This window comes from Gymnogyps californianus, chromosome 13 (assembly GCF_018139145.2).
Source record: "Gymnogyps californianus isolate 813 chromosome 13, ASM1813914v2, whole genome shotgun sequence".
Classification (NCBI taxonomy): domain Eukaryota; kingdom Metazoa; phylum Chordata; class Aves; order Accipitriformes; family Cathartidae; genus Gymnogyps; species Gymnogyps californianus.
In genome coordinates this window covers 6331333-6359146 of record NC_059483.1, presented here as the reverse complement: position 1 = coordinate 6359146, position 27814 = coordinate 6331333, and the positions used below count along the sequence as shown (strand labels likewise).

At 46.8% G+C, this 27814-nt stretch overlaps 1 protein-coding gene across 2 annotated transcripts in view; it reads right to left on the bottom strand.

Annotated features, from left to right (window-relative positions):
* Positions 1-27814, bottom strand: part of FRMD4B (FERM domain containing 4B) — a 147640-nt gene that overhangs the window by 36560 nt on the left and 83266 nt on the right. The window contains exons 3-8 of one of the 2 annotated variants that reach the window (XM_050904631.1): positions 27283-27377; positions 25848-25901; positions 24921-25013; positions 20436-20520; positions 8281-8337; positions 7227-7249 (exon numbers count right to left, since the gene is read on the bottom strand). In XM_050904631.1, coding sequence (XP_050760588.1) covers positions 7227-7249; positions 8281-8337; positions 20436-20520; positions 24921-25013; positions 25848-25901; positions 27283-27377 — 407 coding nt within the window. The remainder of the gene's footprint in view (positions 1-7226; positions 7250-8280; positions 8338-20435; positions 20521-24920; positions 25014-25847; positions 25902-27282; positions 27378-27814) is intronic. The other variant, XM_050904630.1, reaches the window with a different exon arrangement.

Genomic DNA, 27814 nt, shown 5'->3' with positions numbered 1-27814 from the left:
CACAAAAGTCAGCTTAGCCGTATTAGTTGTGGGTTTTTAGCATGTCTGAGTACAGCAGCAAAGTTTAAAGCTTGTTATCACAGCCCTGCGTGCTGATACAGAGATACATGGAACCACAAGAAAAATAAAGTATCCAAATAACGATAAAGACCTGACAAATCTGCAAAAGCAAAAAAGCTGAGGCTGAAAAGCTGTCGTTTCATTTCCTCAAAGCACAAAATACACCCCACATGATAGATCCCAACCATCACAGGAAGGAAAAGCAGGAGAGATTTATTTTTGCTTTTTTAAAGTGAGGATGTTGTTTGGAGTCAGACCAGAGCCCAAACTCCTGCTTGCAGCTGATGGTGCAAGACTGGAGAAACTCTCTGTAGACCTGACAAAGTTTTCCAGATATTCAACAGAAGGGAGGTGAATACATTACAATGCAAAAGCCATGAAATTTAATTTTACAACAGGAGAAGGCAATGTGTTTTAATGCTGACCCTGTACTTGAAGGAATTTCTACGGACCAGGGGGAGAGCATCTTTTACCTAAGGCTGTGGATGCCATGATGCTACTCCAAGCCTAACAGCTACGACAGCAACACGTCTGCGACTTGCCCCCTGCACAAGAGACAACTTGAGGGATGATGAATTTTCTGGCACCATGCTTGCCTTGTCCCTCATCTGCTTTGGATGCAGAGCACACAGAAAAGCCCTCCCTAGGTGGCTGGGTTGTACACACTATAACACTGCCTCTCTTTTCTTAAAGGAAAAGAAAAACAAAGAAAAGAAAGGACCGTGGAGGGACAATTAAAGAGGACAGAACACAACCACCCCTTTGCTGCCCCTCAGGAAACTGTACAAACATCATGCATATGAAATCTAAAAATGCGTGTTCCTTACCAAACTGCTGTAATTATGTGTAAATATTAAAAGTTACACTGCCATATGCAAGTAGTAAATCCCGTGAGATCAGATTATTAAATTACTCAAAACATCCTTTTTTTCCTCTTCATCTAATCCTTTTTGCTCATTTCACCCCCAGTGCTTCCACCTAATTCTGCCTAATTCATCTGCTGCATAATAAGCATACTATACGAATTCCTTGAGACCCCTTACAGAACTGCTTTAAAATAGGAAATTGTAAAAAACTATTAAAATGACATCATTGCAGAGACTATGTATGCTTTGGTCTGCCCTGAACTGTATAAATCTACAAGTAGCACCAGCAGAAAAAAACTCCTCTTGCTGTTTAAAGTCTAGCAGAAAATTAGGGTCTTAACGATGTATTTTTTCGTAATTGCACCTGGTTTACACAGTGAATTTACACTTTTTATTGAAAAACAAAACACCAGGAGAGAACAACGTTTTCATCCCAGAACTGCTGCCTAAGTGCTCAGGGAGATGGAGTTCAGCGGCTCCCTGCCCAGCTCCCCTCCGCCTGCTGCCTTCCCTCAGCTACCCCTTTCCTCATGGTACACTGGGGTGTATAACCCCCAAAACCGAACTGCAGTGACTCATCAAGAAAAGCAAGACTTGCACACTGCTAGAGAAAAATTACTGCAGTTTTCAACCAGCTTTCTTTGAAGAGGGTATAAAATTCAATTAAGCAGAGAGCTCTTTGGGAAAGTAGGCATCTGATACCTGTCGAGTAGGAGAATCATTATCTTTATATGAAATATATATCAAACATGACTTTCCCTAAACTTGCTTCTTTACTACCTTGGTTCATTAGATGTTCCCAAATAAAGCGAAATAAACAATCAACCCCCTCAGCAAACAGGCTCTAAGTTAATAAATCTTTGCTCATCTTGTTTCAAATTAGTTCTTTATTGCAAAAGAGCAAGCTCAGGAAAGCACATAGCTGGGTTTGACTGAGACAAGAGTTAATGGTTCACGAGCAAGTGCCTAGCAAGGTATTTAAAGAAAAAGTGTGCAGAGTCGCAGCTGAAAGGCAAAATACACAATGACTCACTCGGCAAACAAGCAGCCGTGGAGCACAAGGAGCACAACCACAGTGCTGAGCACTGATTTACAGCGAGGCAGACACAGCCCATGGGGAGCAGTGGGTCACACTAGAGAAAGCCTCTGTAAATACCAGTGCGTGGGCATTTTAAAAGTGCACTTGCATGGAAAAGCAAATCAAAAACTAAACCACAGTGCTGCCTATGACAGGCACCAGATGGATGCCCCGAGAGCGAATCCTATGGTGACCCACCACCTCTTTTGTATCACCCACTGATACACATAGAAGGAAATCCTTGGGGGCTGAAAGAGGCACCCAGACTGTGGTCAGGTCTTTGGTCTCCGCATGAGACCAGCGCGAATGTCCCTTTGTCACTCATCCCCAATCCCAACGGCCTTGGAAAAGAGCTTCCAGTGAACAGTTCACAACAGGTCTCCTTCCCCAGCAGGGCAGCCTAAGGAGGAGCAGGTCTGTGGAGCAAAAGGGTTTTTGCTGGGGACCTGACACCCACGCTGTACCCAGTTCAGGACTTTCTTTAAGCCAGCTCTAGCCGGGCCCCACAGCCTGAGCACCCATTAGCGGCTGGCACACACGAGGTGGGCTCCATGCATGCCAAACGGATCCACCTTGAGCTCTCCGAGACCTCTCCAGGATGCAAACCTGAGAGAAGGGAGTAGGAACAACTGGGAGATTTGGTCCAAATTTGTGTTTCTGCTCCGACCTCAGTCCTGGACATGGCCACACCTGGAGTCTCGGTCATACGAACCTGGTGAGATTTCCAAAAACAGGCTGGACGAGCTGCCTCCAGCAAATCTCAGGTGTGTCCTGTTTCTAAAGCTACCTTAAATCGTGGGGTAAGCAGTACAGTGAACGGGTGCTTTGCTATCAGACAATTATTAACTTCTCTTGAGCAGCTACTTTCTAGCACTGCCCACTTTATCACTTCCACATTCTTTTCTACCGAGAGATTTTCCAGTTTGTCTGGCAAAATACTCATCTTCCCAAGCAAATGCTACCCAAAAATCTAATAGTGAGCACTCACTCTTAATTAGGAGCAAATTGTTAATACCAGTTTTCTGCACCTAGACCAAGCACTTCATTTTTTCCTCAGTAAAGTTTTTAAATTCAGGACTTTCTGAACCAATTAGTCCGTAGCCACAGCTTCCAGGGGTATCCTCCACACAACCCTTTTCCTTTTACAAACTGTGTTTATCACCCATGTAATGATAAACCCCGGTGCCTCGCACATGTCAGCTATCAGGAATTCATTATTTTGTCTGTGTTATGTTACACCAGTCGGGAGTTATCTTTGCAGCCCGCAGGACAGAATCAAAATCGAATGCGTCAGCTATTTAAAGAAAATGGAAGCCCTCCTCCAGCAATTTAATTAAGTTTCAGGGAGCACGGCTGGGTTTCAGTCCTGGAAATGTTACTGAGGAAAATATGATCCAAGATTATCAGTCAGAAAATAAATTTTTTAAAAGTTACTTTCCTTATATAGCCCCTGTAGCTAATCTGATTTTAATAAATGTTTTTCTAATGCTAGAAGGATAGCATTTAGGACATCTCAGTTATAAACTGTCTCTTTCATCACACTACAAAGAAAAGTAATACTATATACTATTGCGCAGCATTTTTGAGGGCAGATGCTTAGTCTGTAAACTAAAAACAGCTAAATCATTTATTTCCCAAGGAGGCAAGACTTTATATGTTGCATATTTACATGATGAATAATTACCAGACTGATCTATTATTTTGCTTGCCTGCTGAGACATTAGGTTTATATAAAATTTAAATAAAACTCCTAAAATAAATACGGACTTTTTTCCCAAAAATTGAGCCATGCCAGAAGCTGCAACTTGAATCAAACTTTCTTTTTAAAACCCTTGTATAGAGCTTAAAAAACTAGATTTTGTAAAACCAGAGATGCCACTTTTTTTTTTGTTCTTGCATTTGCAAATATGAGTGTGGATGAGTACAATTAACTAATGCAGAGTTTCAAAACTACTATTGATGACTAATACTTTGCTTGAGGTTCTTATTACAAGAGCTGGAGAAAAACTGATGGGAATTCAGTTTAAACAGAGAAGCAGCCAGCTGGAAGCCATAGATGAGTCGTGAAAAGCAAACACGAGCAAAGCATTACATCCCTCCTCTCGAGCAAAACCTGCCCAGTCGTTGCACAGAAGGCAGAGAGCCACGGACTTGCAGCATCCCAGACTTGCTGGGAACATCAGAGCTGCAAGACTCTCGGGAGGAACCGCTCTGCCCAGGGCAGCCCCGACACTGTCCCGTGTAAGGGGGAGAGGAACGGCTCACCGAGCATCCCTGCGGCATGCTCTTCATCACACGCAGGGGGTAATTATCTTGGCTGGGATCACCAGTTCGATAAACAGGAAAAGGAACTGGGTGTGCGGTGAGCTACACCGATCATGGTCTGCTGTCATCTTCGTTAATCATTCCTCCTGCAGCCCGCAGTCATTTTAGACCGCCTTTGAGAAACCAGAGGTGTCCAAAACAGGCACATATGCAATGAACATGCTGTGGGTGCAATTTTGAAGCACGTACTTAAGTTTTATCAAGATGTCTTAAAAGCCAGGGTCCTCTCAAAGTGGGACTTGGGTGGTTTATCTTACATAAAGCCTCTTTCTGAACGATAAGGCGCATACCCTTGTCCTAACAGCCCAGCCCAGGACCCCAGGGTCCTATTGCAAACCACCTGCAAGGGCCAAACCCCAAAGACCCTGATACTTTCACGCTGTTGGTGCTACCAGACTGCAAAGTCCCTCCGGAGTGACCTTTGTGGGGGAGAAAACAAAAGTTTTTACTTTCTCCAAGCGCCCGCACGTCAGGTTTGCTCACTGAAAATAAACAGATTTCAAAAGAATGTGCTCGCCCACTCAACGCAGGGTAGGGGAGGGTGTTTCTCGGGAGATTGCTGCTCTCTGCCATCAAGACGTTATCTGAGAATTTGAGCAGCGGATTGGGAAAGGGGTTACTGCAGAGCTGCAGGAGTTTGAAGCGTTCGGACCCTGGTACTGATCTGCCAGCTGAAGTCAGCGGGAATGCCACACAGTGACCCCACCACGGGACGTGTCCCCACGGAAAAGCTCCCTACGGGATGCGTGAAAAGTCAGCCAGGCAGAGATCACCAGCGTTGCCTGGACTGGCCCATTTTTTACTTCCAGAAAGCTAATCTCTAGGACTTCAGGCAATTCCTGTATTTACCAGGAGTTCATGCAGCACTAATCCCATACAAAAAAATTAACCCACGTGTTCTCACATAAGCAGAAATGGTGCAAGAGCCACATTCCAGAAAGTGATTCAAAGTGGAATTGCCAAACGACAGCGAACACCGAACACGCCAAACCCAAGACACTGCAAATGGAGGCAACCGCACTGCACAAACAGCACCGCTGCAAGGACGTATTCTTTGTATCACGGGTGAGTTTGGCAGGGGAGGCCAGTCCCGCAGTATCTTTGTTAAGATATGCTGGTAATTAAGCTAGTGCTTTACCAGCAGTGGCCCAAACGACCACTTGTGATATGTAAAACGAAATTCCTTCACTTCTGGTGCGCTCACTGCACCTGGGACAGCTGGCCATGCTCATTTGCTATGGAGGCATAACATATGTTTTGTTTAACAGAGGAAACAATTGCTGCAGCTATTTTCATGCAACTGTTAGGGGAAGAGCTGCACTTGGAAATTACTCTTGTAGCAGAGTATTCTTCCCTCCAATGTTCTTTAAATACTTTTGAAGGTAACCACGGGCAATCCACTCCTTGCAACGTGTCCGCAGAGGCATGGAAAATAACCACAGATGCAGTTCTTGGGCATGTGAAGCAATACTTACAAACCTATTTATGGCAAATGATAAGGAGTCAGTGTTTAGTTTAAACCACATAAGGGAGGTTTTCACCACAAAGGTAGTTTTTAACCTTAACCCCTTTTCTTGAGAACTGAGAGCATGTGCCACCAGTTGCTACTGCTTAACAAGTTACTTCTTGTCAAGTGAACGGCAGCTCTCTGGTTATCTGTGGCTGAACTGAGTTAAGCTTAGGGTGTCTTAGGGTGTCCCTATGACATCAGGCAAGATGAGCAGTCTTTCTACAGAAAAATGCAGCACACCGTGGCTATAAGCAATATACTGTAGGTCACAAAGCAGGTCTACAGCACGAATAGGAACAGAAATTGTCTGTACAGCCAGCCCATCCAGCTGATCTCAGTCACAAGGACATCTTTTCCTCCCTGCAGGCGTGAGAGCACACCAACAAAAAGGAGAAGGAGGTTGTGATGGACTTCACAGTGCGTGTCCTTCAGTGGAGGAGAGACTGGCATTTGGAAAAGAAGGGGTCTTGGGCAGCAGCACTGGCACTTACTTGACAACTGCGCGCTGAAGGAAAAGCAGAGTATGTCACTTCAGCAGTCAGATGTGACTTGCTCCCTGCATGTGAGCAAATAGCTCTTTACTGAGCATTTTCAAAGCATGGTTCTTCAAAGCTGTTGTAGCTAAAGAGTAAACACACCTCTCTTCCTATAGAGAAACTCGGCAAGTAGTAAAATATTAACGTGACCAAAGCCAACCTTCTGAATTTCTATTTGCTTAGCGAGCTGTTTCTAATTGAAGGTCTTTTCCCTTGGCTCTAACACGTCCGAGTGCGACCCCACCTCCTCCCCACGGCCAGTTATCATAACCAGTGCATGGTAAAAAGCGATCTCCAAGGGCAAGCCCAGTCTGATGCTGCAGCTTTAGACAGCTAAAGCCCAGCAACCGGGTCGCGCACCAGCTACAACACAACTGTCAGGTCAAGTGCGGGAAGGGAGAGGCCCCGCGGGGCAGCTGCAGAAAAAAGCAGCTCATTGATCTCCGGCGTGGGCAGCTGACGGGCTCCGTGTCTCTCTGCAAGTGCTGCCACTGTACAGGCAGGGTTGCGGGCAAGGTCGTCCAGATGGACCCAAGCCACAGCGCAAAGCACAGGCTTTTTCTGGTAGGAAAGAGTGGGAGCTTTCTCCCCATCCTACTTCAGCACCCGCGTTCGGGGAGGGGAGCAAAGCGGGATGGCTTGAAAAACTGTTTTGACTCAGAGCCTGCTCACAAAAGGCATTACTCACCCTGCAGACCCAGATTTTATCCAGCCCAGCAGCGCATTTCACTTTCTTCAGCCGCTGCTCGCGGCTGGACTTTACTCCCATTTTTGATTGTTTGCAATACAATGCCAACACAGAAAAACACATCCATCAAGCGCGCTAGTATTAGAAAGAAAAACGTTATTACCTGGAATAGTCCCCTTTAGCTTCCTACAATTGAAAAACAGTGACAGAATTAAAATGTGATCTCTTCAAAAGTCCTCGATTTTCCCAGCATTGTTCACTTCCCCACTCCCACAGCTCTGTGGCCAGATCCTGACCCCAGTTACACTCAGTGCAAAGCATGGAGGCTGCCTGCATGCATTCAAGAACGTTTAAGAACTTGTCCCTTTACACTTCCAGGTGTAAATTATCCACCTACACCATAAATAAAACCGCTTCCAAAGCGGGGATGAATTTCACATTGCAAATCAAATGTCACTTTTACTGCACGAGAAGTGAAATGCAATTCTCTCTCCAGCCGACTGCATTCAGCTAAAGGTCCGCTTTACAGGCAGGTCAGCAGTTGAGAGGAATTGTGCTCACTCGAGATGAAAACAACAGTTCAGGCAGATCAAGCCACTGCAGCTTTGCTGTAGCATTCTGTCACTGAGAATGCCGTAGGGAAAAAACCCCAACATTTTAAAGGTAGAATTTTATTTCATAGAAAGTAGTAAATAAACAGAGTTTAAGTCTGAGTACAACAAAACTTCATTAAGGAGAGGAAAAACTGACATAATATATTTCAACATAACAGATAATATATTTCAACATAACAGAGGTATCAAAAACATATGCTCTGAAAGAAAGATTCACAAGCATAATATAGCAAGTTTAGCTACAGTATTATACTCTTCTTCCCAGATCTCCAGAACATATTTAAATTAGAATAAGTGATAAATTGGATGGAAACCTGCCCAAATAAATTACTTCCCTTGATGAGTTTTTCCTCTTTCAATTTAAAATTCCTTGAATAGACGTTTCTCTCACTTGTCTATAAGGAAAAACAGCTCCCAACTTTTTTAGCTCCCCCCCCGCAGCTGCAGAGACTACAAACAACGCTGCATGCTCTTGTCTCTATAGAGGGGGGGTGAAAAAAAAAAAAAAAAAACAACCCGAAAGGCAGCAGGCAGCTGAGCTACAACAAGTCCCAGTCACCGCTACCAGAAAGCCGACCAAACGCAGGAGGAAGAGGCGCTTACCTGCAAAATCAGGGCTGCCAACTTGAAGACGGTCTCACTTTCCACTTCAATCTGCCCCTGTGCAAGGAAAGAGCAGAACATGAACCCTGCCGCGCCCCGCCTCGCAGCGCCGGCGCCGCCGGGACCCGCTCCGCACCCGCTCCGCACCCGCTCCGCGGCTCCCGGCCCCAGAGCGGCGCTCCAGGGAAGCGAGTTCCGCCCGCGGGAGGCGGCGGGGCCGGAGTCCCCTCCCCGCCTCCCCCCTTGGCTGCGACCCCCCTTTTGTGAGCATGTACACGGCACAGCGTGGCAGCGCCTTTCCTCCTCCCCCGCTGAACCCTCCTCTCTTCGCCCTCGCGTGTTTTCTTTGCAAAGCTTTCTTTTATTGCGTTTCACTTGGGCGCTGCTTGAAGCGGTTAGTTGCATCTGGCTCCGCGCGCCTCGTCAGGGACCCGGTCCCACACACGCTGCAAAAACACGCGAAAAACTTGCCGTGAAGCAGGGAGGCAGGGTTGAACGAGAGGTGGTTTTATGGCTTGAAGCACACCACCTCCTAAGGGCAGGGACCGCAGTTCTTTGTTGCGATGGTGGTATGCACACCCCTGATGCTAGATAAGTAATACCTATTAATCACAAGGATAGCATAACTAAGCTTCCTTTGGCCCACAGTCTGGATCTTACCCCACGCTCTGGATCTTACAGCCTCCAATTCTTGCAAGTACACTGGCGTTTTAGTGCAATGTTCAGAAAAACTGCATGGAGCCCCATGCTGGGAATCTCCTGACCCCACTCCAAAACCAATCCTGTCCTGACAGCACTATGCACGCTTCATAGGTGTGCAGCTGATAAATACCAAAACGTCAAAACTACACAAGGATCCTCTTTTGCCTGCTTGCAAGCTTAAGTGCAATCTTCCAAAGTTAGTTTCTTACAAGCAAAAAAACCCCGGTCTTCGTTGTACACTGGGACCAGCAGTAACACCGGACGAGTAAGGGAGATGCACTTACAGTTGGACTCTTGTGTTGTCAAAGTTACGCCTTACACCTACTGCATCCTGCAAACTGTGTGTCAAGGACAAAACTGAGCCCACAAACCAGCCCATGAATACAGAGATTTTTTTTTTCTTATTGATCTTCTGCAGGTGAATGTAGTGGACACGATGCCTGTCTCCTGCCACCGAGATCCCAACACATCCTCTGTCCCCAGGATCTGTTGGCTGAAGGAGGGGACAAAGCAGACCGAAAGCTGAAATAGTGCCAAAAGCAGGGTAGCAGGAAGATCTACAGAATTACATACAGATATACAGGGAAATGACATCTCAAAATATATAGGGCACATCTGGAGCTGAGCTAATTTACCACAGCTGCAGGTCTGGCCCACAGAGACTAAATTCAAAAGCGAACAAACAAATAATTCAATTTTCATGGAAAGGAAGTTTTTTTGCCAGCTTTGTCAATAAAACATTCCAGCAGCAGCGCTCCCCCAGGCTGCTCTGCAACAGCAGACCAAGAGGAATTTCCCCTTCCCAACAGGTGTGGCAACAGCTATGCAGAAGTAGCCTCCAAAGCATTCCCAGACATATTTTATTAGAAGAAGAGGAGGGGCACATCACAAGTTAGGAGGGGGAAAAAAAAAAAAAACAACCACCAAACCAAAACCTTCAAGTTCATCCTTCCTTCAGATCTCTTTCATGTTGCTGCTTAAGAGAAAAGGCAAGGATTGCAGCCCAGAAACTCTTCACATAGGTGCAATTTTAAGGCAGTTTGTTACTTCCAGGTCTGCATCAGGTTAGCCTTTGTCATGCACATCTGAGCTGCCTTTTTTTTAACTTAAATTGCATCTGCTCAAACAGCCTCTGAGGCCAACTGCGGCAGTGGGAGGATTACGGGAGATCAGGTCATCCCAGCGCTGCACTCTGCTGCACCGGCAGGCAGGGAACCAAGACATGAGAAAATGCCATCGCAGGGAACCTCTGCTCAGCAGGAAAGACGGGCTCTAGTTCAGCAAAGCTGTCCCTGGACCACAAAATCAGGGAAAACAGGGCCAGAAGGGACCTTAAAAGCTCATCATCAAGACCATCTCCCTGCCCCAAGGCGGAATCAGCTACATGCGGCTCATCACCTTTTAAGCGTACAAGAAACTCATCGAGATTTAACTATCCAAATGCAATTCTCACATCAAAGGCCCACTTCTCTTTGTTGTTGGCTCCAAGAAAAACTCTGCAGCACTCGGTGAGCTACTGCAGCAGCGACTCTCTGCTGACCCATAGTAATAGCTGCTGCTGGCATTACAGGGGTGTTTGGGACTTAATAACCGAGCACCTCTTCACTTTTCATCTTCAAAGCACCTCACAACCATTAACTAATTAGCAATAGTAATTACGAGGCTGCTCTTCCATGTTTATTTACTTGGTCCTAAATATGAGCGTTAAGAAACTCTGGTCACTTTACTAGGCTGCTATGGCATTGCCACAGATGTTAAAAGTGATCCCACAAACCACTTCATTTAGGGTTTTAGAAGACCAAACAGGCTGAAGAGGGACTGCCTTCTTCACGTGATGAAGTTTCAGTCTTTGCGTTCATGGTGAGGGTTTTGCTGTGCCGATGTCCTCACTCTCGAACACGTTTGCTTAGAAGCTGTATTGAGGAGTGAGCAGGTAAGAAGGTCCTCCCTAGCCTGACCTCTCTCAAACAAGACACGGAAGGTGTCTTGACCAGAGCAGAGGGGACAAACAGGACATGCCAGGAGCAGGGCTGCCAGCACAGCTCTCCAGCTGTTGCAAACAGAAGAACAGGGTGGACCAGCCCTAATTATTATCACGTATCACCATACAATAACAGTGGCAGGAGACTAGGGCTGCTCTGAGGGAGGCTCTACACCAAAAAAAACAACCCCAAAGAGCAATCAGGAGAACCCCCACCCTTTAAAGGGGCTAAAAATCAAAGAAAAGAGACACAGGGAGGCAAGGCGAAGGGACTGCCCTGAGGTCACACAGTAGCTAAGTAGCAGAGCAAGGATTTGAAGCAAGAGATCCCAAAGCCCAGCTCAGCCTTTATCTAACAGACTAATGCTATACAAGTGACAGTCTCTTGGACAATTCCCTCTGAGCCTAGAATTACTTTCCATCATAATATAACATTATTTGCCATCTGGTTCCCCAATTGGCTATTGCTATAATGTAATCCAGCCCTGGGCTGTCAAGGAGTCTGGACAGCCCTTGGCTTGACACAAATCCATATAGCGATACATGTCACTCAGACAGGAGTGCGGGACCGCAATTCTTCGCACTCAGCCAATATCTGGATTTTATAACCATCTTTCTGCCCCCAAGGCTGGCAGATGGGAGTCTCTGTTTTAACATCGCTTTAACAGCAAGGTCAAACTTCAAAAATAGATGGGGAAAATGGCTGTAAGAAGATTCATTTGTAATGCCTGCAACTGCCAGGGTAATTTAAGCAGAGACTTCAGCAAGCAGGTGAGGGGCACTGGGAGTCAGGGCAGCAAGTGCCCTCATGGCCACGTGTTGAAGATGAAGATGGAAGGTTTTCCTAGATTTATCCCAAGTGGGAACAAGGTCACTAGTGCGAGGTTAAGTAGATAGATGTAATTCAGATAATGGAATCTGAGTCTTCTACATTTTAGATGTAAATAAATTTAAACAGACTAGCGGGTGCAGTTCCCGGGAGGGGATGAAACTGATATTTTTCAATTAGAGTTAGCACAGGGACCAATCACTTTAACCAGCGAGACAGATTCAGCCCCTTGTGTAGCTCTCCAAAAGGCCACTGGCTTATCTAAACACTGCATTTGGTCCAGCGGATTCAGGTGGTGGCTTTTGTCATATTGACAAACACCAGAATAATACAAGGTTGTAACCGATGTCCAAACCGGGTGGCAATTACTGTAGAGCAGGAATAGGTCACTGTCTCAGCAGCTAATAATGACCAGCTCCCGCCTTCAGTGCCCACGGGCAGAATTTAGCCTCCGCTTCAGATGGGAGCTCAAGTCTTTCGCTGCACAGACATAGACTTATGAATGTGATAAAAGTCACGAGCTCGGTCATGAATAGAGCAGTGAACCCTCATTAGACACAGCAACAACACTAGAATTTACTGTCATAGAGATACAAGTCTGAAATCCTGATGAAAACACAGATCAAGAATGAAGATAGTCAGATGAGCATTAACTGTGCTAAGCAAGTCTTTAGACTGTAAACTCAGATTAAAGCAGATTAGAAAAAATAAGCAACACAGGAACTGTCATGTTTAACTCTTTAGAGCCAGAACAAGAAATGAAAACAGATACGGTTTCTTCAAAGCACATGTAACCTCCGGAGGTTAAAGACTGACAACAAAAACATTTCACCTGAAGATTTGAGAAATGAGATACCAACACACCTCTTCCCTCAAACCAACCTCTTTAAAAATTTATATTAACCAAAGACGCCCCCAAATACACACACTATGATTGAATAGCCTCAAGACAGCCACAATATTGAACATAATTACCCGTGATTACTGAAAGGTGATGAAAAAAAGCTGAGAGAAAGAAGTGTGCAATTAGACAGAGGGAAAGGAAGGACCCAAATGTCTACAACAAGGTGTTCAAACCGAGGGAGGCAATTAGCTGGGTGTGGATACAGCACAAGTGAAGAAAGCAATGCCAGCACCCGTGCCCTTACCCGGCACCGCCGCGACTTCCCACAAGGGATCCAGTGTCCCCGCGATGTGTCCTGACAGCCAGAGGATGCAAAGGCAGATGCCTGCAGTGCAGAAAGCTGAGCAGCTTTTCAGCGTTGAAGGCTTCTTTGGGAGCAGAGGCTGCACAAGGCGGCCTGAGCTCCTGGGACGGGCTGGGGAGGGGAGCGGTTGTTGGCCACAACCTGTTACACGACACAAGTTGAGCAGCGCAGGAGGAACTAGGTCAGGCAAATTCATCAGCTCGCTCTGTCGGTGTGGCTGCGCTGGGTAATTACACCAAGGAGGCAAACAATGGCAGCAAAAGAATAACCCTCCAACTTTAAAGCGCCTGTCCTGATTACCAGCATTCACAGCTATGTCTCAATCCCGGTGGTGTCACCTGCTGTTCACGCTGCCCTGCGATGCACCCGACGGGGCGTTGGGATGGGGATCCCCATCCCATTCCCTTCTGCATTGGAAGCTCCAAACTTTGCTGAGCATCTCAACTGGGACCAATTTCCCCAAGACAGAAATGCTGGGCTGAGAAAAAGCACAGCAAAGCAAGGGTCTGCCTCCAGCACATTAGGGAGGGAAAGTAAAGCACTAAACCAGCAGGAGATGCAGAATACAAGCCCTTATAGGAGCAAATTACAGGCTGGTCCTTCTGACCCTCCTCAAAAGGGTACTTCAGATTTGCACTTGTGCTGCACTTATCCCACAGGGAGCACAGCCTGCATGGCTCAGGAGGCCTCACAACTGCTTCACAGCATTTAGATGGTCCATGACATCTTTGATTTCATCCACTAAGCCCCACAGCCCTTCCTACCCACATGAGAGCATGACCTGAGACCGAACACAGCTCAGTGCACATGCAGCAGCCACCACCCAGCCAAAAAAAAAAAAGCTGGTAATGCCTCGTGGTGAACAAAAGCTTCAGGTTTCTCTGTTACACCCTTTATTTTGCTGCCTCTACCAGTCACCCTCATCCATCTCCCTTGCTTGCATTTTGTGCTTCAGCCAATACTCAGATGAAACTCCAGGGACAGCAGGAGCTACTCAGACTTGTCTACACAGTTCAGTGCAACAGGAGCACATTTAGCGCTGCTTTTTTTGCATTAATATAAGAGTAAAAGCAGAGAATGGGGGAAAGACATAAAGACTTCCCTGTTTGTAAGCCAAGCATATGGCAAGCGTCATTAGACTTAACATATAATCACAGCCTTTCGCTTTCCTACCCCAGCACCACGGTGTGATACCCAACACGCACCAACAACAGACCAGGCTGAGCTGTCGCAGCATCTTTACCCTGTGGCCAGGAGATCAAAGGTGCAAAACTCTCCATCGCAATTAATGCTGGTAGTTAGACCCAGGAGGAGGTGACTGCATCAAGAGATGCGAGGTAAGAAACTTTGGCTGCAAACCAACTAAGCCTTCATACGCAATGGGCCAGCCCAGCTGGCACACAACCGACACCTCCCCTGTCAAGAGCCTCAACAGGTCCCTGGGGCACCATCACCCTTTACAGCAGGCAGCCTTGCACCAACCTCAACCACTCTCAGAGGTGCTGTGTGGAGTCCCTTGACGATACCCACGCCACAGCCAAGTCCCTCCCCCAGGTCACCAGCGCAGCCCTATGTGAGGTCTCATGGGGTAATGAGTAGGGGGGCCCCATGGAGATCTGCCAGTTTACATCAGCATGTGGGTCCTGCCTCCTCCTCCTGTCACATTTTGTTCACAGGTATAACCATGCTCCATCCTTCTCATCTGCTGACACGCTGCTGGGGGGTTTGGGCCATGGAGGTGGCTGCCAGCACCCATGGAAGATAATAGCCCTGAAGGTGCAGAAGGCCAACTGGTCCTGCTGATCCTCATCCTGGGCTTTACACGTGCCATCTTCGGGAGCAGAACAGCAAATACAGGCAACGGACAGAGTGTATTTTAATAGCGTTGGATAGGATCAGACTACACGGCGTTACAAGGCTGCATAGGAACGCTCCCCTCTCCCTCGAGATGGGGGAGAATTAGGAAATATCTGTTATAAAACTTTCGAGAGCTCTCTGATATATGACCACTTCGCTCTCCACGAGCTGGAAGCCAGCCAGACTTTATGCTCACACCAGGGGTCTGTTTCAACAGCTCTTCTTGGTAAGCACCGGTCTTCGGGCTGCCAAGTGCTCACAAGCATTGCTGTTCACGAAGCTATCAGGGTTACAGACTCCTCTGAAAACTTCCATTTCCTTTAACTTTTTTCTTTTTCTTTTTTTAAAGCAATTCTTACAAGTCCTTGAAACAAATGGGAAATTAAATAAACCCCCCAACACCCAAATATAGAGAGGAAAAGGGGAACACAGCCAACTTGACCAAGATCTTAGTTTACAGAACATATTTTAAGGACTGGCAAAGTGTCAACCGTATGGCTGCAGAGCTATATGGAGGTTAGCTCTAATGCATAATAAACTTGACAGTGCTTCGCTAGCCAAGCAGGGTGTTATTTTTCCAAACTTGGCTGTTTTGAAAGAAAAGACTAATTTATCCTTCCAAATTTATCATCAACATGTGCATGACCAGTTCTGATCCACCTCCTTAAAAGTATCCCAGCTATGGTCATGGGCTGTGCAATAACACACTGAACATGTTACAAAGCTCCCCTATCCCTGTGCAAACACATCAATTCTGAGATACCCATTTCACCTGAAACCAAGTGCTAGGCTGTCACTATTTTAAATTCCAGCTGTACAGTAGTTTTCAGAGATAGCTATAAATCTAAACCCAGCTTCTTGAAGTTAATGACAGGAGAGAAAGCTTTTAAATTGAAGTTGTCACCACTGAAGGTTTTCAGGCAGCAGTTCTCAAAGCCTTGAAAAAGAGCGGCACATAAGAAAACAGAGCCCAGACATACACAAAGCATCCTTCTAGCCGCTGCATTCCCCCAAAATACACATGGATAAATGAGCTTTTAACTAAGTTGCTGGGAGGCCCTTCCATAGACCTGGAGATCTAAGTTTTACCAGCTCCCACCTCCTGCTCGGTGGCCCAGGCTGTTTCTGGCAGCGGATACGGCTTCTCCAAGCTCTAACCCAAAGAGCGCGGATGCTGGAGAGCAGGAGCCAGGCAGCTGGCTGGACCATGCAGGACCAAGAGGGCCTGGGGACTGCAGCATCAGACCAGGGAAAGAAATAGGCAGCTCAACATGAAAGAAGGGTAAGGTGAGAGCACCAGCAGCATTTGTTTTATCGGCTGGAGGCCAAGGTTTATGCACGTGCCAGCGGTGAGGAAAACCTGGGTGCTCTTACGAGTGGAACAGCAAATGTTGCATTCAATTCACATGCAAGGAGACGTGGGGAGGGCAAGGCCAGCACACGCTGAATGGGTCGCATTAGCAAATCCAGCAGAGGAAGTTTATTCTCCAGGCGTGTAAAGCAGTGTTACGTTACACTGTGCAGAAGGACGATGCCGGTGCTGATGCGGTGGTGGGTTAAGATGGGGGCGCAGTGGAAAGGAGCAGCCATGGACACCTCGTGCTCAGTGCGCAGCGGTTCTTTGCTCCGGGTGCAGAGCTGTGACGCTGCTAAAACATGATTCGCAAAAGTAAAAATGAGGTCTCAGCCCTCTTGTGCTTTGAGCAAACGGGTCTCCCCCGGCTCCCCAGCTGCTCGCAGTGGCTGAGGGCAAGGCAGAGGGGGACTGCGCAGAGAACAACACAGGTCATAGAGGATGCACAAACCTGGCATGTGGCAGCAAAGATCCCAGAGGCACAAAGGAGCTTTGGCTATATAGAAGAGCATGGAAGTGGGGGAGTAGAAAGAAACACATTTTTGGCAGCAGAGATTTTATTGTCTATCTTGTCCCTTCCTTGCCAAAATGCCTACAGAAGCTGCAAAATGCACAAGCCCCAGATTCCTCCAACCCTTGGCAGGGGAAAGTGGTACCCCATTTGCAGAAAGGAGCAGAGAGATTTGCAGGAAGGAATGTGGAGTTGAAAGGTGAGGAAGGACAGCGTGGCTGTGCACTACAGAGCGCCAAGTCAGCCTTTGCCCTTTTCAGACCTTTTATGCAGGTTTTTGCTCCATTATTTATTATTCAGAATCCACATTTTGTAACATATTATATATTTAATATGCTATATTATTTACTCTGAATTTTTATTCAGCTGGGAGCAAAACCCCTCTGGAGTCATCTGGGGCAAGACGGCCAACACGCTCTGCCCAGCAGCTCCAGCCTAAACCCAGAGATGCCGGACTTCATTAGGGAGATGCCATTCTCTTTGATTAGATACAGCCACTTAGAGGATTTCACACAAAGGATTGACTGCAGATCTCTCAAAGAATACCATAAATACATTTCTGATGCAGCCTCTGAACCTCGTAAGACACGGATAAACCCCCTCCAGAGGGGGGATTGGTACGAAGCTTCGCCCATGCACTGTCTGTATATGCCCAAGCCTTTGGTTGGCTCTCGTGGTGCGTGCTACACGCTGGCAGGAGCCCCGACACGCACCATCTCGCACGCAGGGCAACATAACCCGCTCACCCTCTGCTCAGGAAAGCATCATTTTCCTTTAAAGCACACAAGCCATGGAAGCACGGGTACCTACACACTGCTGCGCTGTCGACACATGCCAGCGCTCAGGAATGTCAAAAGAGCACAAACTTCTTCAAGCATCAGGCCTTTGCACTACCCCGGATTTGGGTTTTTCACACACTGTGTCCCCTGCTATGGGGAACAAACTACTGTCTCCAACGTTTTCACAGCTTTGTGAAAGCAAAAAAACACGACTGGCTTTTAAACAATCTTATCCACGCAGGTCTTCTCACACCCCAGGTATTGTAGCATTTATCCTCTGAGCCACATTCCTGGCTCACGCAGAGCAGAAGCTTCATGCAAAGATCCAGGTTAGGATATGGCCCCGGTAGGGCATCGTCCAGCACACCCTGTGCATTGAGGAGCACCCCCCCCAAGCACATGGGCTGGGTATAGGTTGCTGCTTTTTGAGATACTAGGGTTTCCTCACTCCATGAATGCAGCAAGGAAAGGAGAGGAGGGGAGGGGGGGGAAGAAAAAAAAAAAAGAAGAGCTAAGCTGAGGCAGGTCTAACCTCCTGGAGCTGGATTAATGACTGAGAAATGCCAGGGAACATTCCTTGCTGTCATCAGTAAGCATCAGCCACTTGCTTTACCAGAGCTGGGGATCTGCTCATATTCAGAAGCCAACACCGCCCGTCCCGCATCCTGCGCCTCCTTCCCCGCAGCACGTCGGAGCCTGGCAGCACCGCGAGAGCAGACACGCTGTGCGGGCGCATCTGAGGTGCCTTTGTGCATCCTCTTGTCCACGCTCTGTGGGCTTAAATATGAGAACTGGTCCCGTGGGCACTTCATGCACTACTTGAAACCTAGAGACTGGCCGTAAGTTTACTAAGTAGGATAAAATATTTTTAGAAGACCTAATGTGAAGGTTAAAAGCCACTGGACCAAACGCATCTTGAAAGTAAATAAACTGGCTTCTGCTGCAGTAGCTGCAGGCTTCTACTGAAGCCGGGCTGCGAAGCCGCCCAGCACAGAAAGCGCTGCAGGCAGAGCAGGGGCTCTCGGCTTTCGTTACGTGCCGAATCGCTCGGCGCTGCCCGCAGAGATCCTTCTCTCACGAAGGAGCGACGCTCCTCGTCCCTCCGCTGCCCACAGAAACTGGACACAACAGAAAACCCTCTCTGCTTCTGGCAGTTTTGCTTGCAGGAACAGGGAAGCTGGCACTCTGGGTTGCTACCAATTAGAGCATGCACCTCGCAAGCCATGGGGGGAAAAATATGAACCAGCCTTCATTCAAACCTCTCCCAGCTCCCGAAGCCCTGAACTCAAGTGGATGACGCGCAGTTTGCTTACTGCGGCACTCCATGCATTCATCAGCACTTCACGTGCTATCAGCACTTCATTTCAGTAATATGAAGTTATGCTGCTTGAATAATAATATTTATCCAGGCCAGAAGTGACTCCTTATTGGTTTGATGACATGCATGTCTATGGTCAGTGAGGGCAATTTTTTTATGCTTCTCTTCTTTGCTTTCTCTTATGCTTTATGCATACACATGAACACATGTACTTGCGCCCAAATGTTTTAATGTTGACTAGCATTTGTTTCAATAGCAGTGGCATTTTTCACATTCCATCCTAAAACCAGTCTCATTTTCCAATTCCAAAGTTATTTGTGCTGTCTGTCTAGTTAAACTGCTCCAGTTTTCCCTGAAAGGATGACTATGAGTTGCCAAGACCCTTCATTTAAAATGGCAGATATGTCAAATGGAGATTTGCTTTTTATTAATCTTAACCAGTGAGGCCCCAAGTTCTTCAAGCATCTTTAAAACTTTAGCATGTTGTAAAAAGGCACCAGTTTCCTCCACTCTTCCAGAAAGCAATTCCTGTACAAAGCACAGTCACAACTTCGGCATTAACCGCTTTCACATCAGGTTTCTGATCCCACCATAAAATAATGAGTACTGGATACTGAATAAGAATCCTTTAAAATATGAAGCATATCAAAGGTGAAAACTTTGGCTGGCTACACCGAGCTCCACCACCAGCTAATGATACAGGATTGTTTTCCAAGAAAAGGTTGTAAGAACTGAGTGACCCTCTTAGACTGATTGAATCATGAGTAAAAACAAAACAAAAAAAAAGCACCAGATACTCAAGTTTGACATTAACTGGAAAATCCCAGAAACATCAGGCATTGCTAAAGTTCACTGAACTGCAGTTGGTATTGCACCGCCCACGGCACCGCACATCCCCGTGGCAAAGGCAGCTGCCACACCACCCTTATTTCAGACCAAGATGTATCTGCAGCAGACCAACCTTATTTTTTAAAATTTTGGCTACCATATAACAAAGTAACTTTTAAAAATACATATTTTACCAATTTGAACATTTTAAGAAAAGAGTGGAAGCTTCTTAACCAGGGAGTAAATACAGAAAGTATTTTAATAACTAGCTTCGATTGCTGCTTTGTAGGATTTATTACTTTACTACTTCACTGAATTAAGGCAGGAAATCGGGAACTAGGAACCACGTTCACACCATAGGACCTTCCTCATGGGTCTTTTCTTCTTGAGACAAGTTTGACTCAAGATCAGTAAAGAGATGCTTGCCTTGAGTGTTTGCTATGCAGTGTATAGATGGATACACCACTGAGACAGAGCCTACCTGTGAAGTTACAACCCAGATTTCAAACAACTTAAAAGCCTTTGAGTATTTAAGATTTATTCTAGTGCGGTGAGCACACAGCGGGGCTGCGAAAACAGGACAAGGAAACCATCATCATCCTTATCCATTTGCTTGAAGTATCAGCATTTAAGTGAAGGAGGAGAGTAAGCACGCTGAGATCTTAATACTTCAATAAGATCTAGAAATCAGATGCAGCTCCTAGCAGGTCTGCAGGACCGTGTAGGTGGTGGAGGAGCAATAAAAGAGAGATGCACAACAAGGAGCTCCAAAGGATGCTGAGCCTTACCTGGTGTACACAGGACTTGGCATTCAGAAAGAACAGCTCTACTGTAGTTTTGTCCTTGAGAAAGGAAATGCTTTCAATGTAGAACCTGAAAATTAAAAAAAAAAAAAAGAACAGTTACTTTCTTAAATAGGCTTCATCTTCCTCCCAAATCATTTTATTTCCTCAATGTTTTGTTCTCTACCAATAAAATAGCACAGAGGAACTATGAGCTACTGCACTTAATTTCCTGCCTATTAGGAGGGCACAAGCAGAAAATCATGGGCCGACAGCACACAGGGAACGATAAACTCCTTGTTCAATAGATCGTAGATATCTGATGACTTTTCATCTCATTTGAAAACCCTGTCAAATGCTAAAGGAGCAAAGCCCATCCCTCCTACGCAGATAAAAACACAGAGTGGAAAAGGTAACTGCAAAGGGTGTGTTGTGGGTCGGGAAGCCGGCAGAGCACTTTGCTGGAGGCGAGGGGCTGGCGGCAGCCCTGCAGGACAGGCTTTCCTGCCGGAGAGGAGAGCAGCCACAGGCTGAGAGCCATTAACTTTGCTCCGAGCAAGCAGGGACAAGCAAGAAAACACACGAGGAACACTTTGGGGCCAGCTCCATCCCATCAGGCACAACCATCCTCATGACAAGGGGAGCCCCAAACCCAGGGTTTACATGGAAGGGCTGCAACTGGCTCAGCCTTATAGGCTGCACCACTCTGCACAGCGTTCGCTGCCTTCCTCCCCGTCCCTGGCTTCCTCTTCCCAGGGCCACGGGTGCATCACAGGAGGCACACACCAACAAAAGCAATCCCATTACTGGTTCCTCTGGCCCCGCCAAGGTTAGTAGATGAGTCCCAGTTTGTTATAGAGCTACACCAAACACCACGTATGCCACTGGCACTCTGCAAAATCACACACAACCTGTCTGTGCGCTTCTCTGACTCACTCGGGGCATCAAACCAAACAGTGCTGAGATGCGTTAAATGGTGCAGAGAAAACACACCTGTAATTTGAGGAGCGCAGAACTGCCAAGTCAGTTTAAAGAGAGACAAATTTGTGTGAATATAGTCCTGTCAATCCTCCTTTAGCTGGATCTGAAAGCAGGATACCTGTGCTTCAGCTCCTTACAGAGGTTGAATGCGTTAGGTCCAGACTCTCCCACCCAATGCTAGACAGAAGGTACACATTTTTTTCCAGCCAAGCAAAGACTTGGGCCACCACCACCACTGCCCCAGCAGTACAGACCACACCAGGGCTTCTCAATGTCTTGCCTTTGATAGCAGGAGGGTTGGATGGCCAGCACAGGGCACACAGCCCACTATGTTTATCAGAACCAGGCCAATCCCTCCCGCAGCCCCATGGCGTTCCTGAGGCTCCTCACAGCCTCAAGCTCCGGCCACCGATCTGTTGGTGTAGATGATTTGCAAGATATCGGAAGAAGCCCACAGCAGCAGCACGGAGCACGTGGTAGGAAGCAGTAAAGCTAGCACCTGCTGCACTTGTTAGGAACGTACGCAGTATTTATGCTGTGACTTGAGACAAGCAATATATTAAATAGCAATTGTTTTAATATTTCACATTCCTACAGCATGTTCCATCAAATTAATTTTAAAGCATTCCCCAGAACGCCTCTGCAGGATAAGGAGATAATTTACCCATTTTACAGGCATGCAGCCCGTCCAAGGGGCAGACCCAAGCCCAGCAGCCTGCCCCAGACATTTGAAAGGCTATTTTACATTTCCATGACTCACCTTCCACCAAGAACTGTAGGAGCCACAGGTATTTCCACCCTCTCTTGATCGCACCTGATATAATTTATTTTCAACAGCTTTGCTAAACTTCACTTTAAATACACTTGAGTGCTTCTCTCCAGAAATGCAGAGCATCAGAGGGCAGGAGGACTGCCAAAGGACTCTCTGTCCTTTCCCAACCTGCTGCCAGACCGGCCCTTCACGGCATGGACCTTCCTCAGCCTGCTAAAGCCTTCCCCCCCTCCGCTGCACCAAAAAGGTGATTTCCCTCAACTAATGACCTCATTTGCACTTGCAGTTTCTTTCAACTAAGAGTCAGACACGGCTGACATCCTCAGAAGCAGGATAGTACCCCCGGCTCTGAAGAGAGGTAGCTCCCAGTCACTGCTGGTACAGAGCAGGAGACCGTAGGATCTATGGATTTAGGGAGAGGGCACAGGGGAGGCATTACCCCCTGCCCCAGCCAGGTCTGCGTGCTCTATTTCTTCTGTGGTACAAGCTGTACACTCTTATCACTACAATACAGATGGGGAACACTGGACCACAGAGATAAGGATGTTCAGAGGATGACAGGCATGTTTGGGAACACCATAAAGTGTACGTTCTGCTTTTATTTCTGATGCTGTCAGCATCCCTGAAACTAGAATGACACTTTTATGAGTCCTAAATCTGCATTATAGAGCCCTTCACCAGCTGCGTGTACCATGTGAAAACTTACGTGACTGGATTGAGTTTATGCCAGCTGAAGAAAAATAATTAAAATCGAAAGGATTATCATGTGTTTCATTACTGAACAGCAAAAGCTCAGGGCCGAGGAGTTGTGAACAAAAGGAGGGTCATAACCAGGTATCTGGGGATCCCCCCATTTCCAGTATTGCTGCTGGAAACCGTCCAGTGCAGTGCTGAAAGATACTGAGAACTGAGGCTGTTGCACATTCACCACTTGTTACGAGAACAGCAGCCGAGCGCCCTGCCTCGTTATACTCGCATCTCAAACAGAAGTGACGCTGAAGCAGTATTTATTCTATTCACGGTGGAACCTATTTCAAACACGCAGAAGGCACGGCCCGCGCAGGAGGGCTCGCCCAGCCCAAGGGACACCCTGTCCCTGCAGCAGTATCCACCGCTGTCACGTCATGCACGGCTGGAGACCGTCCAAGCCCAGGGGAAGGAGAGCCAAGCGCTGGGGCTCTCTGCCCATCCCCTCCATGCCACTTGCCCCACGCCCGACTACGCTTTTCCGTTCAAGCCAGGGGCACACACACAGCTGGAACTGTGTATTTCGGCTGCTCTCATGGGAGGTGAATTAAGGAATAGGCTATGACAAGGCAAATGTGTTCACATGAGATAAGTGTCTGAACTAACCACCCACGGCCTATGCCATGGAGCAAAAGGCCTGGCGTCGCTTACTTATCCAAAAAGCTGTAACAAACTAGAGCGCTGCAGGTTTTGAAGTGGCTTTTCTGCTGGAATATCTATTTTCTACAGATCAGACAGTTTCTATATTGCTAAGTATTTCTGTATCCTCCTCCTCCTGCTCTGCTTCTCTCACTGCCCACCTCCTTGGCTCCTAACTGCTTGTTTTGGATCTCACGACCCCAGAGTAGTCAGGCTTAAAATTAGCTTCTAGAAGTTGATATTTCCAAGCCCACTCCTCACACATTAACTCTTGCCCAGGTCTCTGCACACCCCATCCTGTAGAGGACCATCTTGCAACGGAGAGGGCCAAAAAGAACATCACAAGCCAACAGCATTAATCCCAACCAAAGAAATGCTCAAGTCATATGACTGCCCAAGAAAGCTGTGAAAGCAGTCATAGATTTTAGCCTCCCAGATCCTCATCAAACACAGTGAATATATTGAAGAGCCCATCACCCCTTTTAAAATGGATTTTTTCTTTCTGTTAAAAGTGGGGAAGGGAAGAGAAACCCTGAACTCCATCACAAATAAGCACATATTCAGCAAAAACAAAGTGCCGCTTGTTTGAACCGTTCCCTCAATGACCAGGGTGCAGAGGACGTGGCGAGGCGACGGTGCCAAACGACCCAACTACACAAGAGGCTCTGCCTTGGAAGTGCTTCAAATAATTAAGCACACAAGGCATAAATTTACCGAGATACGAAAAGCAAATGAGGTCAGTCTGCTCTCATTTTCCTCATAGACTGTAAGGAAAACAAAAACTCTGTCTCATAGGACATGGCTTTTTTTAAGGCCCTTAACCAGCAGAGCTTTGCCAGCAAAAGCCCTAAAGTAATGCAATTACATTGGCCAAAAGCATCACTTTGCCAGGGATTTTATTCTATCCTGGGGACTGGCTTAAGCTGTGTGAGCAAAGAAGCCATCAGCAATCCCTTTCAAGTACAGGCAACCCTTAAGTAAACACAAGAAGAAGAAAAAGTAAGTACAATTGTTTAAACAAGCTGTATTAAAATTTAGAACTATTAAAGACAAGTCAGGCAAAGAAGATCTTTAACATACAGGGTTTAAAAAAAACCCAAACCCCTAGGAACAATGTCCTAGTAACAGTTTAAAAAGTAGCAGGTTCCAACCTACTTTATTTCATAGTTAAATACAAAAGAGAACAGCACTGAGAGCAGCACTTATCCAGGATCTAATCTCCTTCTAAAAATAATAGATCGCTTTGAAATTTATTTCCTTTATCAAATCCATGAACAGTTCTTTTAAACAAAAACCCCGGGTGATAAATAAACCGAAGTAGTAATGTTTTCTTTGTGGAAACAATTACTCACCTAACGGCAAAGTACAAAGTTGCTGGGCCCGGTTTCTTGGGCAAGTCATGGTCCAGGACTCGGTGATCCAGCTGCAGCCAGACGCTCTGACCTCTGCGGAAACAGGTTGGGGAGGCGGTTAAAAACTGGGACGGGAAATACAGAAAGAGGGTCTTTTCAGTGCTCGTGTTGACTCCAAGTGTTACTTTAAAAAGTGCGAGATTCAGCTCCGAGGCAGGCAAACATCTCATCAAATTATGTCCTTTTTTCCTAACTTTCAGATTTTGATGTAATTCACTTTTGGATGGTACAGAATGCTCTTTGCAGTCGTATTTTCAGCTGCAGCACAAAAGTCACAGCATGGCACCCAGAAAAACTAAATATTATTGAAATACCCTCCTTTGCTATAGATGGGGATGTTTCCATTGACTTCTCCTGTCTAGCGTGGGGATCTGATCTGCAGCAGAGGCTGGATGTTTGCCTGCACCAGAAAGGGGTCTGATCTCTTCTGCTGCACGGGGACAGCACAGCTCTGCGGCCGTATCCCCCACTCCTCCTGTTCTGCACCATCCCCAGTCCCAGCGTGACATAAAATCCCATTTCAGAGCAGAGGGTTTTACCACAGGCGCACTCATTAAATGAGGCAGGTGTATAAAATACAGTTCTCTCTGCAGCAGCTTCTCTGATTGAAATGGGGAGGAAGCCAGAAAGAAAACAAAAATCCCCCAAACCCCAAGAACGTCGCTGAAGACCCTGGGGCCGAGGGGGAGCGCAGAAGCCTGTGGCTGCCCTGAAAGGCTGGGGCATGGGTGCCCTCCAGAGGCCACACGCTCCCTCCAAGCACCCAGCCCAGCCCCGTACACCCAAGGCAGCCTCTGGAGTCCCACTGGTGTTCCTGGGGAAGCCAACAGCTTTTAGGTAATCCCCTGGCAGCACTTTAAAGCTCACCGTGAGGGAACGCCAGCAACCAAAAGCCTCCAGAAGGATTTCATGGCAGCTCTTCTGGGGGAAAAAAAAAAATAAGCCAAGTGCAAACAGCATCCTCAAGGGATTTACAGAAGAGCTGGAAGAAAGTATTTTCCAACACTTAAAAGGACAAGGATGTGGCAAATATATCCTAGGGAGAGCCCAAGATGAGAGTGGCTGGTAAAAATAACACGCTGCTGCGGTCAGGGCCCCAGAGCGAGCAGCTCCTACCAGCGCCGTAAACACCAGCCCTTTCCCCAGGGCCGGTCCTGCGCCTGCAGACGGGAGCTGCCTTGGCAGGGTGGCCCCAAACACGGCTCCGATGGGATTTGTAGGTGAAGGCTTCCATCCAGGATACCGTAAAAAGCAGCAACAAAGAGCAGCAGGGACTAATATTATTCCCATTAGACAAGAAGAAGTTTATTTAGGGGCTGTATTAGGGCACAACTCCATTTTCCCCACTGCCCTAAGCAGCTCTGCTCCAACTTTTTTGGGGAGCTGAAGGTAACTCTTCTGGAGACACTGGTCCTGGGGAGCAGAGTCCTGCCTGCGGGTTTCGGTCCTGCACCCAGCAGACATGGGGAAGCATTTCAGTGCCATGCTGACAGATGAGTCTAAACACCAGCTGAGACTTCAATTAACCCAGCCAGACTCCGGGTTCATGCCATGGAAGCGGATCTCCCACGGCGCTCCGGAGCCTGGCCGTAGCATCTCACCCAGGCCAGCGGCAGCCGCCTGGGATGGGCAGCGGCTGCCTGAGCTGCCGGACTCACATCAGCAGCGATGACAAACTGCACCCAACACCGCCGCGCGCTTGCAATAGTCCAGCTGCCAGGAAGGGAGGGTTGTGCATTTCAAGCATGTTCTGCTTTTGCAGCTCTTTTTGGTAGTCTACAGAATAGCTTGGATGCCTAAAAGTAATAGGGAAGCTAGAGGAAAGTTGTTTATGGGAAGGACTAACCACATATTTCACTGCTGCTAGGGAAGTTTGGGTTTAAAAGACTCAATAATACGTTTGAGATTAAAGTGCAAAGCAATAGGAGCAATTCACTTTGAAAATAAATGCAAAACCTTTTTGTTGTTACTAAAAGTGCAGAGTAGGAAAGCTGAGGGTGTTCACATGGGAAATTATTGCTGAATCAATTTTTTCATCTTATGAGACAAACATGAAAAGTGAAAGCGTCGGGAAAGCATTTTACAAGTATTCTCTGGTTTGTGCCCGGAAGATATTTTCCAAATATTTTCTGTTTTGGGCCTTCCCCTTTCCTCAGCCAAGCAACACAAGCACTAGGTAGGAAAATCTTTCTTCTTCAAAAGAAAAAGTCATTTTTCCATCACACTGAGCTGCCATGGTGTCAGGGATAAGTTTCACATTGCAATAATCACACAGCTGTTTAAAATAAACGAACATACTTACGTATCATCTATAAACGTTATCCCAAAATACTCCTTTTCTTTCAGGTTGAAGTGTGAGGCCACCAGATCCAGTAACTCCCGAGACAAAAGTTTGGGCTATTGAAAGAATAAAAATAATTTAAATCATTTCAGTCCAAGCTTTTCATATATAATAAAAATTTTCTCTGCAAATACTGACATTTAAGTACATATGGCCAAGTTAAAACCCTGTTGTACAACTCAATACAGAAGTGGCTACATCAGACTCAGGGCAGTCGGATTCGGTGTCTCCGTGGAGCTGCGCGGGACATGCGGAGCACAGAGAGGCAATTATGTACTTAACCCACGACATCAAGCTGAAGTGCATGGACCGACCGCTGCTTTCCTCTTTCTGGGAAGAGAGGCGGCAGCTCAGGCTTTCCTGCACTTACAGCAGGAGGGATTTTTCAATTAAGAAGATACTGTGTACTAGAGGATCTTGTGCTTTGGGTTCTGTTATGAGAATAAAATACACCCCAAAAATACAGGCTTTTCTTCCCTTCTAAGTTAGAAAA